The sequence below is a fragment of the Centroberyx affinis genome, unplaced genomic scaffold (assembly GCF_046629955.1).
Source record: "Centroberyx affinis isolate AG114_WGS23_722 - 3 ecotype Tasmania unplaced genomic scaffold, CSIRO-AGI_Caff_v1 ptg004902l_1, whole genome shotgun sequence".
Taxonomy (NCBI): domain Eukaryota; kingdom Metazoa; phylum Chordata; class Actinopteri; order Beryciformes; family Berycidae; genus Centroberyx; species Centroberyx affinis.
The window spans coordinates 251,898-270,745 of record NW_027282404.1 but is presented as its reverse complement, the minus strand read 5'-3'; the positions used below and the strand labels follow the sequence as shown (position 1 = coordinate 270,745).

The window sequence follows — 18,848 nt, the reverse complement described above, 5'->3', positions numbered from 1 at the left end:
ATCATGCGAATATCACATATGGACGGTGTTGCCTTACTATTAGCATGACGGCCGGTCTGCCAAGTGGCACAGCGGATCTGACAGGAAGACTGAAGATAACCACAGGATGAGATTATGGGTTTGTATAAGAAATTAGACTATCTAGCTACCTGTTGTTTTGTTTTTTTTGACTGGGGAGTGACTGACAGCGTTAATTATGAAAATTATTGAATAGGTAGCAAAGGCACTGGACCTTCAGATAAAGTGCTACAAGTTCACCCTGCCAGTTCCTGATTTGGGCCTGATTGGGTCATTGCGTTTGTGCCAATTTAACAGAGTTTCGCTACTTTGTTTCCTAATCATGCAGTTACTCCTGACATGTTGAATCAGTGCCCTTTCTCGCCTATTGACCCTGATTACACTACTTTAAATGAGCCATACAGCCCTCTCCTCCTGGTACAGTGGAGGGAATAAGTATATGCATGAAGTGTGTGTGTGTGTGTGTGTGTGTGTGTGTGTATAGCCTGAGAAACAAATTGTCCCCCTCACCCTTTTGTGTTGGTAATTAGGCCACTGTGTGTGTGCGTATATGTGCACGCTTATGTGTGTTTGCATGCTTGCATGTCTACTGGGTGAAAACCTTGTAACTCCAATTTTGGTGAGTTTCATGTTTTAACTTGAGCTGAAAGATCACATGCTCCTCTATGAGAAAATTCTACAACTCTTGGACTTATGAAACTACTTCAAAACCAACTGCATAAACTAAAAATTGCATGGTCGTCAAGTTAAATTCATGGCTGTTTTTCTTAGTTCCTGAAAAGTTGGCACTGTGGAGATATTTTCACCTGGCAGTATGTGTGTGTGTGTGTGTGTTTGAGCCTCTCTAAGTGCCAGCAAAGCCCGGCCATCTGGATGAGAAGCCAGGACCATACATCTTCATCGCAGGTAGCTGCAGAGCCACAGACCCGGAGTTGGACTCGGAGAGATTGTGGCGTCTAAGTCGTCCAGACAGGCCGGAGTGTCAGCGGCTCATACGGGTACAAACACATTAATATCAACGTCACTCGCCGCCCGCACCCAGCGCCCAGACAGCTCCGGTTTCAGGCGGCATTCAGAGGAAAAGTCGGGTCATGTGCTGAACCTCAGTTTTAATTAGCTAATGGCACTCCCTGTTTCATCTCCTGCGTCTGAGCTGATTGCTCACAAAAGAGTCCATTTACCCCCGAAAACACACGCCATCTTGGCACTGGCCCGCGCTCTATGTCTCAACGTCTGCTGCCGAGGGATTTCGCCACTCTCTTCCAAAAATCAGTCTAATAAATCTAAATATATATGTTTGCTGGTTTCACACCAGTGAAAAAAGAGGAAATTCCATGATCTACGCTTTTTTTCCAGCAGGTCTCGGCATCCAACTTTCCTTCAACAAGTGGTTTGAGTTGAGTGTGTGTATGTGTTTGTGTGTGTGTGTGTGTTTGTGTCTGTGTGTGTGCATGTGCACGTGCATGTATGTGTTTGGACAAGGCCCCATTAAGCAGGTAATGCTGGGTGTGTTTTATCATTGTGAAACGGGTGGGTGGCTCTGTGTCTTGCTTTTGGCTCTCACATATGATTAACACCTAAATCTAAATCTGCCCTTTTATGGAGGAATTCACCTTTTGTTTTTAAATAATTTGTCAAATACAACAGTTTAATAATATGACCCCGGACAGAAAAAACAGGAACTTTTTCTGAAATAATGAAAAAAATACCATGCAGGTGCAGCGCAAATATGTTTATTTCTCTAATCTGTGACATAAAAATATATAGTGTATTATAAAAACACTTTACTTCACTTAGATAAAACTTAATAACAATGACTAATTAATTAAACATTAATAATTTGCCCTTTTTGAGATACTAAATGCAGCCTTCATACTGCATCAAAGCCACAATCAGCTCATTTAAACACTACGTTTGCCATTTACACATTGTTCATCTGAACTGTGCTTTTGTTACTAAAAGCTAAAATTACTGCATCTTTCTGAAATATTTTAATTTTGATATTCTGCATGTAATTACAGCAGCAAAATTAAATTTAAATCAGTTTTCATGCCTCGAACCACAGCCTCAGTCCTTCATCCCACCACAACATAATACATGAACTTCTGTTAATAACATTTAAATCACATCATTGTTTTGAAGAACTTATTTCCTGGTCAGATTTCACCAAAAATTCACTAAAACTGCTATGCCAATAATAATTCAGGACCAGATAAACAAAAGTGCACATTGCTCTGCTCCTGCCTGAGGTGACTCTGCCATGTAAACGCTCTGTCCTTTCCACTGAAGGCTTCCATGGTTTTTTAGATGGATTTTTATGTGACTTTCATAGTTCACAGTCCAGTGTTCAGACACTTCAAATCCACAGGACCTGCCTCTGAGAAACCAGAACCATATCAAAGCCCGGGACTCTGTCAGGGCCGCTCTCACTGGATATATTTTTAATATTTATGCAGACAAGAGAAAAAAAATGTAATAAACTAAAACAACAGGCGAATTAGGCATGAAACACAACAGGATATTGCGGGGAGATTATGTTGTTTCCTTTTCGCCCGTGTGTCCCTGCTTGCCTGCCCGCCCCACACAACAGCCCCGGGCCGGCTTTAATTGGAGAAGGGGAACCAAAAAGTACCTTCTAAAAGTTAACAGAGCTTTTTAAGTGCCTCGGACTCAGCCGTTTACATATGGAGGGAGGTCGTCGTTTTGTGTGGGGTTTTTTTGGGGGGGTTTTTTACGTGGAATTTCTTAAAATATTAGCCAGGTACGGACGGTGACAAGCGCAGGGGTCGGGATACGACTCGTGTGTTGTGATAATGACTTTTTCCTGCCAAGACGCGGCATGAAGCAAATGCTGTGCAGCTGTAAGAAGAGAGAGAGAGAAAGAGAGAGAGAGAGAGAGAGAGAGAGAGAGGAGTGTTATGTTTGGATGTGAGGAGAGCCTTGCCTCATAAGCGCCCACTGGAATCTGCCGCTGGAAAGATAATAAAGGGATTAGCCCGGGTTTTTCTAGAGCATTTGGTCCTAAATCAAAATGTCTCATCTGTTTCCTCTATTCGAATTGCTGGAATTCTTGAATGCCTTTGTCTATTGCATGAGCACAACAAACACAACAGGCATCACTGTTAGTGGCCAGAAAGCACAGAAAGTATAAAACAAGACTGAAACGCATGAGCAAGCACACTCAAGACACACACATGCACACACACACTAGGCATTCCTATATAAGTACATACCACTTACTATAAAACCCACATAGACTATCTGCAAACAAACACAGTTACAAACACACGTACAGAACGTGTTTATTTTCCCTGGACCTCCGAGTTTATCTGTTGAATTCCCAAACCAACATACATTCAACCCCTGCTGATTAGACGTGTTGATTCAAGCCTGAAAACATTTCACTTTTCTGTTTATGTTCTGTCGGAAAAGTGAGAGCGTTACAATCCAGCGTACTGTACACGGAATCAATACTTCCTATTGTGGGAGTCAATGGAAACAATATCCCTATTTTCACATTACTGCATGGCCGAGTGTGTGTGTGTGTGTGTGTGTGTGTGTGTGTGTGTGTGTGTGTGTGTGTGTGTGTGTGTGTGTGTGTGTGTGTGCCCCTGAGGTCAGGGTGATTGGGAGGTTAGGGTGTGTAGCAGAGTTTCACAGCGCCTCATGTCCCCAGACAGAGTCCAGTGGCTCGTCCACACTGAGCCGAATTGTTCTAGTGTTCACATCTGGTAAACATCTCCGAACACAAACACATAAACACCCGTATACACACACACACACACACCTTCACAATGCTACATTTATGCATACACCTATACTGTATATATACACACAGACTTACACACACAAACATTCGCTCAGCGTCTATTTGCTGTCCTGTCCTGCGTGTCGCTCCGAGTGTAACTTCAACGCTCGCTCGCTCGAGTCGAGACACACCCGCGCAGCGCTCCAATACGCAGAAAAAAAAAAAAGACGAATGAAAGCCTTTAATACATATGCAACGCACTCTGTAAAAGCAGAATTAACAGTTGGGTCACGTACAGCACAGCAAATTACTTCCAAATTTCTAGTTTATGCGGAGCCAAGAAGGCAGAAACACTAACACCCTGGAGTGAAGCAAAGCAGGAGGAACAGCAGCAACAGTTGAGTGTGTGTCTTTTTGGCTTCAATCAACGCTCACCTCAGATGTGCTAAAACAAGTTTCAGAATTAGTCACAATCAACGCGAATGCCATATCCAACACCAAAGAAAATTACCATAAAATACAGCTTTCTATTCCCTTTAAAAGTTTCTCACCTCAGCTAATTTTACAAGCCGCTATTATACAAAATTATTTAGAAAATAAACAAGACCTGGATTTCTTCAGATAAAAAAAAAAAAAGCACTTGAAATAAAACAGGTGCTACAGAAATATTGCAGACTCAGTTTTTCGATAATTAGGATTTGGACGGTTTCCTGAACTTGAAGAAGACCACTTCTGACAGGGGCTTTGGGTGAAGCCGTGAATTGAGCAAGACTAGAAAATGTTACGGACCGTCCCTCTGTGGCTCCCTTCTCCAGACTACTACATTTCTCCCCATGTTTGACTTGGACATGAAGCCAATTCACTTAATACTTGTGGGACAGCTAAACATTTAAAGCTCCCATTTAAAGGGATCAAGTGTAGGCATTGTTTGGTTATGTTAACCAGATGTGTTGGCTTTTCATGATCTGAATCCCTTCTCAAAAAACAGAGTGCTCGTGAAAATAAACATGGCTTCGCCCTACACAAATTGTGGACTAATTGTGTATTTGGACTAAATCATTCTTAAGGTTGGAGGGCTTTTTCCATTTGCTAAGGGATGCGGAGGAATGACAGCTTGACATTGATTAGTGTGTTGACTTGTGGAATTGGAGCTTTACCTGTAAAAAATACAACCACAAATCTATTTATACAGTGACAAGGTAGCGCTAAGGCTGTAACAGTCCACATCTTCAGTGGGAAAAACTTCTGTTTTAAATGTTCCGCTAAAAATACAGGAATTACAAACATATCTGTTTCTCAACCAAAACAAAATAAAAGTTCATGCTGAAAAGTAATCAGCAGTGAAGCAAGTCCAGTCTTGTTTTTGGACACAATGTACGTATCTTGTTGAGGAAAAATCATCTTGAGGGAATGTATTACTACTTTATGAAAAATGTGCTTGTGTTTAATTTAAACAAAAAATATCTTCTTTTCACATGAGGTTGCAATTATAGGAAGAGTTAGACCCATATCAAACCGATAAATATTACCTAATTCTTAAAAAAAAAAAAAAGATTTGCTGTCAGTTCTCAAGCAGAACTTTAGAACTTACTGTGCCTACAAATAGATTATTCTGTCTTGGCCTGGTGTCTGTCTGCACAGAGTTCATATGAAACTGGGCCTTGGTTACACTGGTAAGGATGAAAATGAGGCAACTAGTTATGAGTGGATTGTGAAAACTGGCGTGGGCTGTGAACATTACTGACATTAGAATCTGTGTTGTTTTTGGTTCTGGCCTGGGTGGGGTGGATAGTGTTAGAGGGCTGTGCTGACTCACCATACACTTGTTAGGTTTCTCTCCAGAGTGGACCCTCATGTGAATCAGCAGCTTGTAGCGGGCGTTGAAGGGCTTGTAGCGGCGGATGCAGCCAGCCCAGAAACAGGTGAAGTCCTCACCTTTGCGCTGGTCAATGTGGACCTTCTCGATGTGCCTCACAAGCTCCTCCTGCTGCTCGTACGCAGCGCTGCAGTCAATCCAGCGACACACCTGCTTATCGACCAGCACTCCCCCTCCGACCTCTTCTCGCTCCGGGGCCGCGTGGGACCCAGCGGGGCCTCCGGAAGACGGTTTGAGTCCCAGGGAGGAGGCTGGCGCTGTTTGCTGGCTCTGGAGGTGCAGCAGGCCCCCAGGATTGGGACCCACGTACTGGTGCAGGTGGTAGGGTGGAGGCATGGCAGGCCGAGGGGGGGCCGGGTGGTGAGGGTGACGGAGGTGCCCACTGCGCCCACTCAGGTGGTGGTGGTGGTGATAGTGGTGCTGAAAGAGCTCGTCCTCGCTGGGGGAGAAGTCATCCAGGGGCTCCTGTTTTAGGGCAGCCCCCGATCTGTGGCCTCCTTCTTGCAGAGCTCCGGCTCCGGCCCCCGAATGCAGGGCTCCAGACATCAGGGCCCCGCTCATCAGCAGCCCCAGCCCGTCCGATCCTCCTCCTCCTCCCACTCCTCCCCCGGCTGCTCCTCCGGCCCCGGGCCCCTGCTGCATGGAGCCCTGCTCCTCACGCAGCCCCTGGCCCTGCTCCGGCTCCACCGATGACACTGAAGAGGAGGACGAGGACGAGGAGGAGGAGGAAAGGGACAGCAGGCAGGTGGCAGGTGAGGGTAGCTGACAGCTCTCCTGTAGCGTGGCCTGCCGGGGGCTGCCGTGAGGCGGGGGCAGGGGTGGGGGCTTGTGGGGGGCTGCCCGAGAGCAGGAGGTGGAGGCAGAGGGTGGGGAAGTAGAGGAGGAGGAGGAAGAGGAGGAGAAGCCGGCGCTGCTCGTGTGGCTGGGTGAGAGGTTAGCGCGGAACCCGTTGACGCAGGCGACCATCGACATCTGGGAGGAGGAGCAGATGATGGCGGTGATATCGATCCCCTCGGAGGCAGCGCCGGAGGCTGCCGGGGAGCCGGTGACAGCAGCGCTGCCGGTGCCAGGAGCGGAGCTGGACTGCGAGGCCAGGGACAGGCAGCGTCTCTTCAGACCGCTAGCGCTGAGCAGCCGCGCTGAATGACGGGAGCCGGTGGGGGACAAAGCCAGCGGGGAGGAGCCATCTTCATTATTAAACGGTTGCGGCACGTCCCCTGACACAGCGCTGCCTAGGCCACTCACTGCGCAGACGCCGCTACCGCTGTTGCTAACGTGCGGAGCTTCGACCATCTCCCCCCTCCGCACCCCCACACCCATGCCCGCCCTAGAGTTCTGAAACCCGGCCTGGGACGTGCTGGGAACCCCCGGCCCGGCGCTGGAGATCTTGTAGCCCATGGAGTTCTCCTGTTTGATGGGGTAAAGGAGAGCGGATCGAGCCCCGTTGGCGCCGCCGCCGCCCAGGCCGGGTGAGGCCCCCGGCAGGGACCTCTGGAAGCCAGAGGAGGATCTGTGAAGGGAAAAACACACAGAGAGGAATCTGAGCGCTATGCTATTAGGGCGACACTGGGTGGAATATGAGCGCTATCAGCCGGCTGCCTGTTGATAGATACAGGCCAGCTCATCCTTCCCACCAGCAGCACTATTAGAGCTTACTTCCCCCACCCCCCCTCCTCCACTCTGTCTCTCAGTTTACATAAAATTGTGTCATCACGAATGGGCCCCTAAAGTATTTCAAGTAGGTCTCTCATGTAGAGCAACTGACCTTACGGTACAACCATAAACATCGTTTAGGTCATGTAGGGTTTAGTGACTCGAGGTGATGTTGGAAACCAGGTAGCATCCACCACTGATGACCCAAAGTGACTTCATGAATAAATGAAACAGGATCTTCTGGTGGCGAGAAGTTATGAATGGGCATTTATGACTAAGAATAGAGCGAGGGGGAGGGAAGGGTGGTAACAGAGAGATCGAGAGGCCACTGGCTGGTGTGTCCATCTGACAGGCTTTGATGACACAAAGGGGTTAAACCCAACCCAACATCGGGGATAAATAGGGAGTCACCTGTTTTGGTGGCATAATGGCAGCCTATGAAGGGTCACAGTTTACAATACTGTGTATTATGGTGGGAATCTTTGCCCTGCTGAATGGGGGACCCAGGTCAGATTTCTCCATGCGTCGCTGTGATCTCCTACATAATCATTCCTGTCAGTTGGCTCATTATGGATTTTGTCCAAAGCCCCTGAGTGATGTGAGAAGGGCCCTCTTTTCTCTGCGCTGTCTCATGAAGGAATCGTCTTTGTCCCTTCTGCCGGCCACGCTGAGGGGGAAAAACAGGGCTAACGCTAGCTAGGATTGGAGAGAGAGCCACTGGCAGACTTTGTCGTCGTCGTTGTTAATAAAGACTCGACTCCCCTCCTCCTTCTATTCGGGAGCGCCATTTCCTGTTTGGCTGTAGTGAAAATATTCAGAGACAATATTGAGAGAAGTGAATGTCTGTCCAGAAGCACTTTGGGTTGGATGACTGAGGATAGAGGGATAGAAAGGAGGAGGGATCTGGAATTTGGTTCTGACCTGAACAGTAGGTCGATGCACGCTCGAAGATTGCACAACACAAGAGTTGCATTAGTGTAGCATAAATGTTGTACTTTGGACTCCTTCAGTGTGCTTTAGGAGATTGGGTGAAGCTTTCCGGTTACAAGTATGTGCATCTGTTTCAAAACAGCCAAGATAATGAAGAACATACTGTTCCCTATTAGTAAAAGTGTAGCCTACATACCCAATAGGAAACATCCGAGGCTGTAACAGGAACAAAATTATTATAAAACGATGCGGACAGCGTGTCTTACCTGGTGTCTTGGTGAGGGCCGTCCTGCAGATGAAGGTCGGGTGTGGGTCTGTCGCAGTGGAGGCTGGGGGGGTAAAGCCCCCCCGGCTGACCCCCCACTGGCAGTGGCAAGCTCTGCCCACATCGCATCAGGGTGCCCTCGCTGCCACCCAGCTCTCCGCCACCTTCCTTCTCTGAGCAGTAGGCGCCATTCACTGGAAAAAAAAGAGTAAGAGAAATGCCACGGTTAGGCATACATCGCCGTTTTGTATCAGGGTTGGTGTCAATTCATGAATGAACATCATCAATTCCTATTCAACTGGGGAATTGGAATTGGAATTTGAAAAAAAAATTACAGGAAAGAGAACTGGAATTGAATTGGAATTTCAGGCAGCTTAATTTAATTCAATGACACTCAACACATATCAACACTCAATATTATAAAATGTTAAATGTGCCTTTCAGATGGTATTTGATGCATAACATGTAATCGTCATACACACATTATGACTGAATGTATTTGATTTGTTTAACTGTTTTTTTTATTAGATTCATAATATTTGATTTATAATGTTTAGCGAGTCAAGACAACCTCTCTTAGAAGTGGAATTTAATGGAATTTAATGGAATTCAGTTCTGTTTCCTGTCATTCCAACTCAATTCACATTCTGTTTCCTTAGAGCCGGGTGACATTCCAGTTCCAGTTCCAACTCCAGGAATTGAATTGAATTTACCATGCATTCTCAGTTCAATCCATGATTGGCCCCAACCCTGGTTTGTATACTATTTAGATACCTTTGCATTATTTTTTCACAAGTCATGGTTAATATACCCTTGACATTTGCACACATTGGGATACCGTCACCGCCAACACAGCACTGACCCAAAGTCACTCTCAAACTAAAAGTTGGCTAAGGAGATGGGACTCAGTAATCTATTGACAACACTGAAAGAATAATGTCTGCTGCAGAGCTGCAACAGTTTACAATGGGAGCCATGCCATCAGTGACATGTTGAAATCCTATTAGATTATGAATATTCTCTTGAGGAATAATCACTGGCTGCAACAACTGCGTATCCGTTGATATATGGAGAGAGATTTCTTTGGTGAAGTCCAATTGATGACAGTAAGGATAGCGCCAGAGAGATTTAATGCTGAATATCGTAACTGGAATAATTGAAGAGTTCTATTCCAAAAGGCTATGCATCCATTTTGGAAGAAAAAATAAACTAACTCAAGTTTATCTTTCAATGTCTTTAAAATATAGAGGATCCAGCCTGTGTTACTGTTTTGTCAACCAAGGACTTAAATTACATACCATTCCTTTTAAGATGTATCATCAGTTGTTCTAATTGCATGCTTGTTTTTAAGACTTATTATGTTATTGTAAGACTTCATTTAAATGGTGGATATCTCATTTTGGAACAAAAAGCAGTATCTGTGGTGGATGAATCATTAATAATACAGATTAATGTTCCATAGTTGCATAACATCTACAAATGACCTGTTTGATAAGGGAAATGCAGGAATAGACTACACTGGACGCTATTGAACGCTAATCTGCACTCATTTATCAGTATTTTTTGATCAGCTGTAGTGTATTTTATTCTTCATGTATTTCTCCCATAAAACTGGCCATGTTTTGAAGATATTTCCAGAGTTCAAACCTAAGTATCTGATCTGAACGACATGCCGTACCTTACGAATATGACCAAAAATGTACCACTGAATTGTTAAAGCCAGCCAAACAAAATGGTTCCAATAAAGCCTGTGGACAGAAATAGAAAAGAGACAGATGAAAGTGAAGGAAAGGGGGTTTAGTGTAGGAGGAAATATTTGCTGAGGGTAAGCCGATATCCCCACACATTCATGTGTAGGCGGCCACACGTCCCCCGTTCCAACTTCCCTAACTCAATTTCTCAAATTCAATTTGCTCCTAACGATGTTATTGACAATGTTATCACACACCATGAGCTATTATTAATACAGTCACCCAAACACGCTGTATGGGAGAGAGCACCAAAAAAAGATACTGGAGAAGGACGAAAAGGATATAAGGAGTAGAAATAAACTAGATGTGAACATGGTCAGAGCAACGAGGTCGGAAGAGTGATGTGTTCACCAAAAATAAAGAATGGGGCAACAGATGAAAAAGTAGAAAAAACTAACAAAAGAGGAGAGGAACAGATATTGCAATGAGAATAACAGATGGGAGGAACTGTAAACGCACAGCGGGAGAGAGAGAGAAAGGGAGGTTTTGAAATGTAGGAAAGAGGCGAGAAAAGAGAATAAACGACAAGACAAGACAAGACTTTCTGAGCCACATTATCCACAGTATTACGAAAATCTTTTCACACATCCCTCCTACCAATAGCTCCCCTACGCATTTGTCTTGTCGTGGGTCAAAGCGCAAAGACAGAGACGTAGAGAGGTGGTGGGAGGCAAAGCGAGCAAAACAAACAGTCCAGCACCGCCGGGGGACTGCAAGAGCCATGCTGGTTTCACTCAAAGCCATTAACAGAAGGCAAGACGTCTTTCAGCTCTGCTCTGTTTTCAAGCGATACAAATCGTTCTGTTTATCACATTTTGTATTGTTCTGTATTTTATTTTTATTTTTTTTCGCTGCCTGTTGGCCGAGCGTCCCACCAGTTAGCGTACACAACTGTGTTTCTGTGCAAAAGAAGTTTCAAGACCTGCTGATGCGAAGCCAAGTGTTCCTTCCCTAAACTGGAATAATTTAATCAGGATGGCCAGAAGTGACATGAGTCAGGATAGAGATGACTAACATCAACAGAGATCTTTTAATTAGGCCTTGACTGTCTATATGCACGCATGCCCACACACACACACACACACACACAAACTTTTGTACTATGCGAACACAAACAACCGAATAAAAACATCATCATCATAAAGCACAGAATGGATTGGCAATCTCTTAATTAGGTCTTGACTGAATGCATACACACACACACACACACACACAAATATATCACAGTCACCCTCATAAAGCACAGGCCCAGACCAGGCAGACTAGTAAATGCAGCCCAAATATCAGACAATGTTCTTTCAAAGCAGATTGCTCTGTTTAGAAATACAGAATGGCCGATTGCCAATGAAAGTATACCATGTAAATGAATATAAATGAGTAAAGCACTCAGAGAAAACAGAGACGAGCCCAGAACACTGATTACCTGTCTACGATTTGTTTTGTTAAAAGAGATTGAAATACAATCATTGTTTCCCAGCCTAATTTTTTTTTTTTTGTAAGTATTTATTTGGATGCCTCTCCATTGCCAGCGATTGTTTTACAGGCGATTCGTCGGGATTGGGTTTACATGTCTTTCGCAAAGCATCATTGCTAAGGCGCACATGCTCCTACTGAATATGGATGAGGATGAGAGCAAGAGAATGTTTTTTTGATAAGGATTTAATTGGTGGGTGTGAGAAAGGAAGTATTGTGAATATCTAGATCAATGGATAGTGTTTTAACCCCCCAAAACCCTGTGCTTTTAATTAAAAGCAACACCAGATTTTTATGTAAAAATACCCTTGTCTTATCAGCTTAAATCAGAAAGTGGGACTACAGTAAAGAAGAGCACCCCATCGTCTTTAATAGATTCACCCCATTTGCCCAAATTAAATTCTGGTCTTGGGAAAGTGATAAATCGAATCTTAAGTAAAATCCAAACTGTCCAATCCAAACAGCAGTGAGTGAGCGCTCCATCCAGAGAAAGCTGGACTCACCCACATTACATCTTTTTTTTCTCTTGTCCCTTTGGCTATCCTTTGGTATAAAGTGATCACAGACCGGCCGGGATGGTAATGCAGTTTACTGACGTCACGTTACATGATTTCTGGGTATTAAAGTTCTAATTTTTTACACAGTTGCCTGTAGCTCCCATTTGGAGCCACCGACATGCAAAGTTGCCTATGGTGCAGCTTTAAAGTCCCTTGTATGCACTGTATGTTAGACATCCCTTTCTCATTATGTTCTTTCAGGGGACATTCTTCATACAAGTGCATCTGGATTTTTTAAACCTCCCCCAAGCATCCGACTTGTACTTTCACATGTACATTATGTTTTTATTGTATCTATGAGGGAAATTAAGTAAATATGTATACAAGTTACGTTGACAACTTGGGGCAGAATCATGAACCGGTCAGAAGAGAGACAAACATCACCTAAGCCCTACTTGTATGGCTTTAATTTGTTTCATGGAAGTAGTAGTACTACTTCTGGAAAGGGGAAACAAATATAGTGTATTTAATTCTGTGTTCCTGTGTCCAAAACCTATGAAGAGTGATACATCTTGTAGCCGGAGCTCAAACGGACTGAGGTGTCTCCATCCCGGACCTGTGAATGTTAAAGTTCTTGATCCCCATGCTGCGGAGAGTTAGCGCTCCAGTGATTTAGAGCTTTGCTACATTAACAGAATCAGTCATGCTCTGGCTGGGAGAACGGGCTTCTCAACATATGGTGGCTTGGACCGGACCCAACAGTAAATTCAGTTTATATTGAATGTGCCATGGTAATTCAGCGTTGAATATTTCATTGTGTGTTAAGGCCGAGTTTGATCAGGAGGTGGAAGCCAGAGAGAGCGCACCGGGGACTGAGGTGAAACGCAAGACATCCAGAGGCAGTGACAAGGGGGAGAGAGAGAGCGAGAGAGAGAGAGAGAGATAGAGAGAGAGAACATGTGTGTGAATGTGTGGGCAGCATGTGTGTGTGTGTGTGTGTCTGTGTGTCTTTGTGTATGTGTGGGCATGTGGGGCGTGCGAGCATACATGCATGAATGTGTGAAAAAGTGGGAGTCTGTACATGCAATGCGTGTGTGCGTGTGCGTGTGAGTGTGTGTGTGTGTGTGTGTGGCTGACCATTCTGCTTTTGTTCTGGCTATGCAGAGCCCATGGGTGGTCTGTTGAGCAAGGCAGCTGTGAGTTCGTAATACTTTACATTCTTTCGGCTGTGGATTTGAAATCTCTCCATGTGATGTTCCGGGCAAAAACTTGAGAATGTGAAAAAAAAAAGTTTCTATCTATAATTTATTAACTTAAAAAAAAAAAAGTTTCTATCTATAATTTATTAACTTAATAAAGCAAATATATGCTGATTTTCTCTCAATCTCAGTAATTGTAATACAGAAATTCCTAGCGTTTACTCTTTACTGGTTCATCCGGATCCCTGCAGAGTAACTGTACTAATGACGTTGGCTATTGCGTCCAATTCAAGTGGAAGCACCTCAGAACGAGCAGGGTGGGATGCTGCTCTGATTTTGCACACTTGCAAGCACTCAGGCCCAATTAGGAGTGACGCTCTCGGGGCGTGAGATCAGGGACGGAGGAGGGGGGGGAAGAGAGAAAGACAGAGATAGAAAGAGAAAGAGAGAGAAGGAAAGAGGCAGGACGGGACGGTGCCAGAAGCACCCGGGGCGAGCGCTGTGTTCAGTAGAGAGAGACCATGTACAGATGTGCTGGCTCATCCTCACAAACAGCCACTGATGTCAGCATTAACAACCAAAGACGCAGACACGAAGAAGGCCTCTATTGTTATCCGCCTCTTTAAACGTCACCCTGAGAAATCACTTTTGGAACAAGGACCTATAGGAAAAAACCGGCCCTTGTTGATAACATGGTATCTAATAATACTCTGTTACATCGAAAGTGGGATGTTCCATTCCATAAATGTCATCACATGGTAACTATCGCTCACCCTGCCAACCCCTCCTGTATAATTAAAGTGGTATGTTCCTTTCAGTGAGCATCACTACAGCGTGATGGTAAACGGACGAGCCCACTGAGACGTATAGGAGGAGAAGTAAGATTAAAGGAGCAGTACGCTAGGTTGTACGCTCCATCGCACATGAACGCATAAACTATTGCTTCAAACAAGGGTGTAATTACAAAGGGATAAACGTGGTTACTCGAGAACTTATTGTGGGACGTGTGTGATTATTTTTTTGGCCGCAGTTGCCGAGGGAAACAAGGTTCCAATCACCCTCCAATACGTCTGCTCTGATGTCATCCATTTGTCACGCTTCCTCCTTGTCAAAACCCTCTGGGAATACGGAGCGGTGCAGCCATAAAAATCAGATGCATCATAACCATGAGTGGAAAGTGCTTTCTAATCCTTTTTTCCCACTGATTAATGCAGCCACCGTGACCATAAGAGTTTGAAAAATAAGACAATAGACAGAAACAATGAATGAATGTAGCCTTGATAATTAGGATAATTAGGGCACGACTCACTCTTTAGTGGAAGGTTGCGGTCACTGTGACGGTGATTAATTTGATTGTTGAACACACTTCACATATTGGACGAATTTCACATTGGGGATCGCGGGCCAGTTAGGGTGCGCTGTAATTGTATACCTATCCAGGCTGCCTCAGGGGCTGATGATCAGAGTCATGTTCAAGTTCAATAGTGTTGTGCCTTGGCTAAAAACTCTCCCCCCGATCTCAGTGACTAATAAATGACTAATAAAGCTGAGCAGACACATGTCTCCAATCTAGCAGAACTTAACCCCTCTGGAACAACACGGCTATTATCCCAAGATACACAGTTATGGCTGCGTTACCATACAAAGCATTCCAGTCTATACAGTATTGCAAAGATCGAACCACATCGTCACATAGTTGCGAGGCTATGTTTCTGTCTCCCTCAATGAATCTCTGCTCTCCTGACTCCCTCCCTCTCTCTCTCTCTCTCTCTCTCTCTCTCTCTCTCTCTCTCTCCGGTATCATTATTTCTCCACGGACAATACTGGCCCTGCATCTGATCAGCAGATGGTCTGGGCAGCATTATTAAGTGTAATTGGTGGTAATCTCGGGCGATTTTTTATTTCGGTGACACTTCATTTTCTATAATTCTCGCCTCTCCCTTTTAAGTCACCTAAGCGCTGTGTTAAGTGCCGGAGTGAGACTGTGCTTGTGCCAGCGTTTAATGCGTTCAAGTCTTCAGAGATGCAGGGCTCAATGAAAAGCAGATGTGCAGACGGATGGATGGTTAGAGGAGGAGGAGAGGAGAGGAAAGAAAGAGGGGAGGCGATCAGAGGTGTACTGTACTTAAAGCAGGGGGTTGAGGGGGGGAAACGGGATGTCAGGAGCGCGACGCAAACATCTGAACCCGAGGTACAACAAGCTGCCAAAACCGCAAGACGGATGCCTCTGGAAATCCAGTGTGACACCTCAACTGGCCCCACTTTGGCTTCATAAATCATAACATTCAGCACTTAAACAGTTAATAATGATCATTTTATTCCTGTTACCCCCTCCTTTAGTTCTCCCCCTCTCGTTCCTCTCTTTCAACACGAGGCAGGTCAACAGATAGAAGTGTGTGACGGCAGGCTGAGGGACTTTGTAGAGGGATGCTCTGGTTGTGCGTCCTGTCCGGTGCAGATGTTGTGTATTACGGCCCAAAGCCTTTCCCGGCTTCTCTAAATCTCATAACTCATGTCTATATTTGTGTCTGCGGCATAGGCCCGGAACTTATTTGTTTGCTTAGTAATGGATGTATGATTGAAAAACCTGGGGGCACAAGTAAATGAAAAATAACAACGTCTAGGGAGAAATCTCCTCTTAAAGCAGGTGCGGAGCGAGGGAAGAAGGAAAACTCTATTAAATTAGGAGGACAGAAATGTCTGTGTTTTCTTAGCAGGATTACTAGTACCAGCAGACATGAGAACTTTCATGAGGATGAAATCAGTTTGTTCTGGCTGATTTTAGCCGCATTCAACTAGGTAACCCCGTTCCTCTCTCTTTTCTCATGGACAACTTGGTAATACACTAACTCAGATTTGCTGCTAGTAAGTCAAAGGACCGAGGATAAACAAAAATAAACGAACTCCGCTGTAGACTGCTAATACAGAATAATAGTCCATACATCCATACTGATCTCCGTTCCAGCGCGTCCCGTCTCCCCTATCCGCCGCTGTCCTCTCCACCGCGCCCACGGCCCGCATCGAGCCTCCCGATCCAAACGGCAGTCGCTCTGGTACCCATTGGTGCCGAAAACGCTGTTCGCCGGACACCCGGTGACGCATCGGTGTCGGGACCCCCGCCGAAATCTCGGCCGGATCACCGGGAACAAATCGGCACCCAGCTATCGGCACTGGCCGGAACCGTGGCCCCGGGAAACTGGTGGAAGGTCAGAAATAAGCCCTCTGCGCTTCGAAACCTCCATGCTTGTTTGTGTCTCTCTCTCCCCCGACAGAACAGAGGACTTCAGGTGGACTGAGCTTGTGCATATGCATCGAAATTAACGGCGATATGATATAATTGTATAGATTGTACTTTAGCTTCAGCTCACATGCATGATATTGGTCAGCCTGCTTACTGTGTGGGAGAAACGGGCTCCTGATCTCAGCAGAGAAACAAGAGAAAACAGCGGAGAAAACGAAACTTAAATTTGGTGTAAAAATGGTGTAACTTGATCACTCAGTCAGTCAGTCAGTCAGTCAGTCAGTGAGTGACAGACATTCGCGTTTATAGGGCTGGCCCCGCTGTTGCGGTCCAGCCAAAACATAAAAAAGCGTGTTAGTATGTTTGACATATGGAAAGCGAAGAGGGAGATAGAGGAGAGAAAGTTCTTCAGGACAGCAGGTACACATGTGGCTTTCTATACTTTATCTTACTTCAGCTCCAAAACAGCAATAACATATATGAATTCACTGGTATAATGTATTCCACCTAGAAACAGCTAGATACCATGACCTAAATCCAGCCCACTCAGCTCAGCCGTCTTTGTGGAATCATCCAGTCACTCACACTAAGTGGCTGCGTAGTCTCAAGTCAGACTGATAATGCAGCGGTCGGGTGAATGACTAGGTCTCCAGCCTTTTAGAGAAGAGGGCACATGTTGTGGGAAGCGGGCTCCCTCATAATACCGGGCCCTTAAAGCGGAGCAGTGCTAACCGCAGTCATGAACACAAACAAATAGCTGGCAACAAACAACCCTCCTACCCCAAAACACCCCCCCCACCCCCCCGCCCCCCTAACCCATCCCATCCCCAAGCCCAGTGCCACGCTCAGGCCCACAGACTAACCACTGCACCACATGGCAGGAAAAAGGGGGCGCTGTAGATCACAACCCAAACACAGGAGAGAATATTACATTGTGAGATTATGTGACTCCACACACACATGCGCGCATAGAGGTACACAATATACACACACACAAACCCCCTCTCGTTCTCTCTCTCTCTCACACACACACTTATACACACCCGGACACAAACACACACACATTCACACACTCTCAACTCATACAGATCCACTGATGATCCTGAAACAGCTGTGACCGTTCCTGATTAGATTCTCCCGGCGTCCCTCCAGCCCACACAGCCAATCATTTTCTCTGCTGTCCTCCGCCATTAACATAATTAAAACTTTACACTTGCACATGTCACCACCTGGTGGTAGCACCTTGTCACTGGTGGTGTCCTACAGTCCACCCAGTAAAGAGACACCTATATGCTGTGTGAGAAAGTACGAAACTATTTAAGAATGTAAGACCAACAGAGGTTATATGTTCTAAGTTAAGATCAGTCAAAATCAAACCACAGGAAAGAGAAAGTTACATACATACAGAACCAAGAGCCATGTTCATTATATTTGGGTTTTAAAGGCTCAAGACATAATTAATTGCAGAATGGTCCCTAATGCAGCACCGTCACCCCATTATTGGCTTTGTTTGCATAGTGATTTCCTGGGCTTAAGACATTATTTCACTCTGAAATTCACTGACTGAGCTTTTGATACAACCACTGACAGTATGTGGCATCTTTGACATGTATTTTGAGGCTGTAAACGGTTTGTTTAAATACGCCATGTCTTTAAAAACTGGAGAAATACAGACCTGTGGTTTGAGATATGACGTTAAAGTAACACTTTCATATAAATAAATGTCTGTTTTGCTACTCCCTGTCGCCGATTGATATAACAGAGTAGTGATTCAACCTATACCCAGTTCATGAAAGCTTTTACATTTGCTGTTCTTAACACCGGGTGTCTGGTAGGTCTTTCTCAGGACCGCGTGTCAGAGTGATGCATTTTATGTTTCTGGCAGCTGCAAAAGTGTTTTTTTTTTGGAATAAACAGAGGAAGAACTGGGTAGTTAGCATGAGCGGCGATAGCCACCATGGCTGAACAGAAGAAGAAAAGAGCGCCACCTACAGAAACTCAAACCTCATCAACAGAAAATCCAAGGAAAAAGACGTCACAGTCCTGGACACACCAACACCACAGCAATGATCAGTTATCACAAAAATAATTCTACCTTCAAGTTAAACCATTTGTGAATATATTGAAAATGTACACAGTCAACAGACCACTTTAAAACCACTGTCAACCACAACACTATCTTAACAATCAAAGATTT

General features: G+C 45.0%; 1 protein-coding gene across 1 annotated transcript in view; it reads right to left on the bottom strand.

The window, feature by feature from the left end:
- The window catches only part of LOC139666272 (zinc finger protein GLIS3), a 71,549-nt gene that overhangs the window by 32,727 nt on the left and 19,974 nt on the right, over positions 1-18,848 (bottom strand). Inside the window, exons 3-5 of the mRNA XM_071545446.1 lie at positions 16,353-16,606; positions 8,492-8,684; positions 5,583-7,152 (exon numbers count right to left, since the gene is read on the bottom strand). Of these exons, the coding sequence (XP_071401547.1) occupies positions 5,583-7,152; positions 8,492-8,684; positions 16,353-16,606 (2,017 nt within the window). The remainder of the gene's footprint in view (positions 1-5,582; positions 7,153-8,491; positions 8,685-16,352; positions 16,607-18,848) is intronic.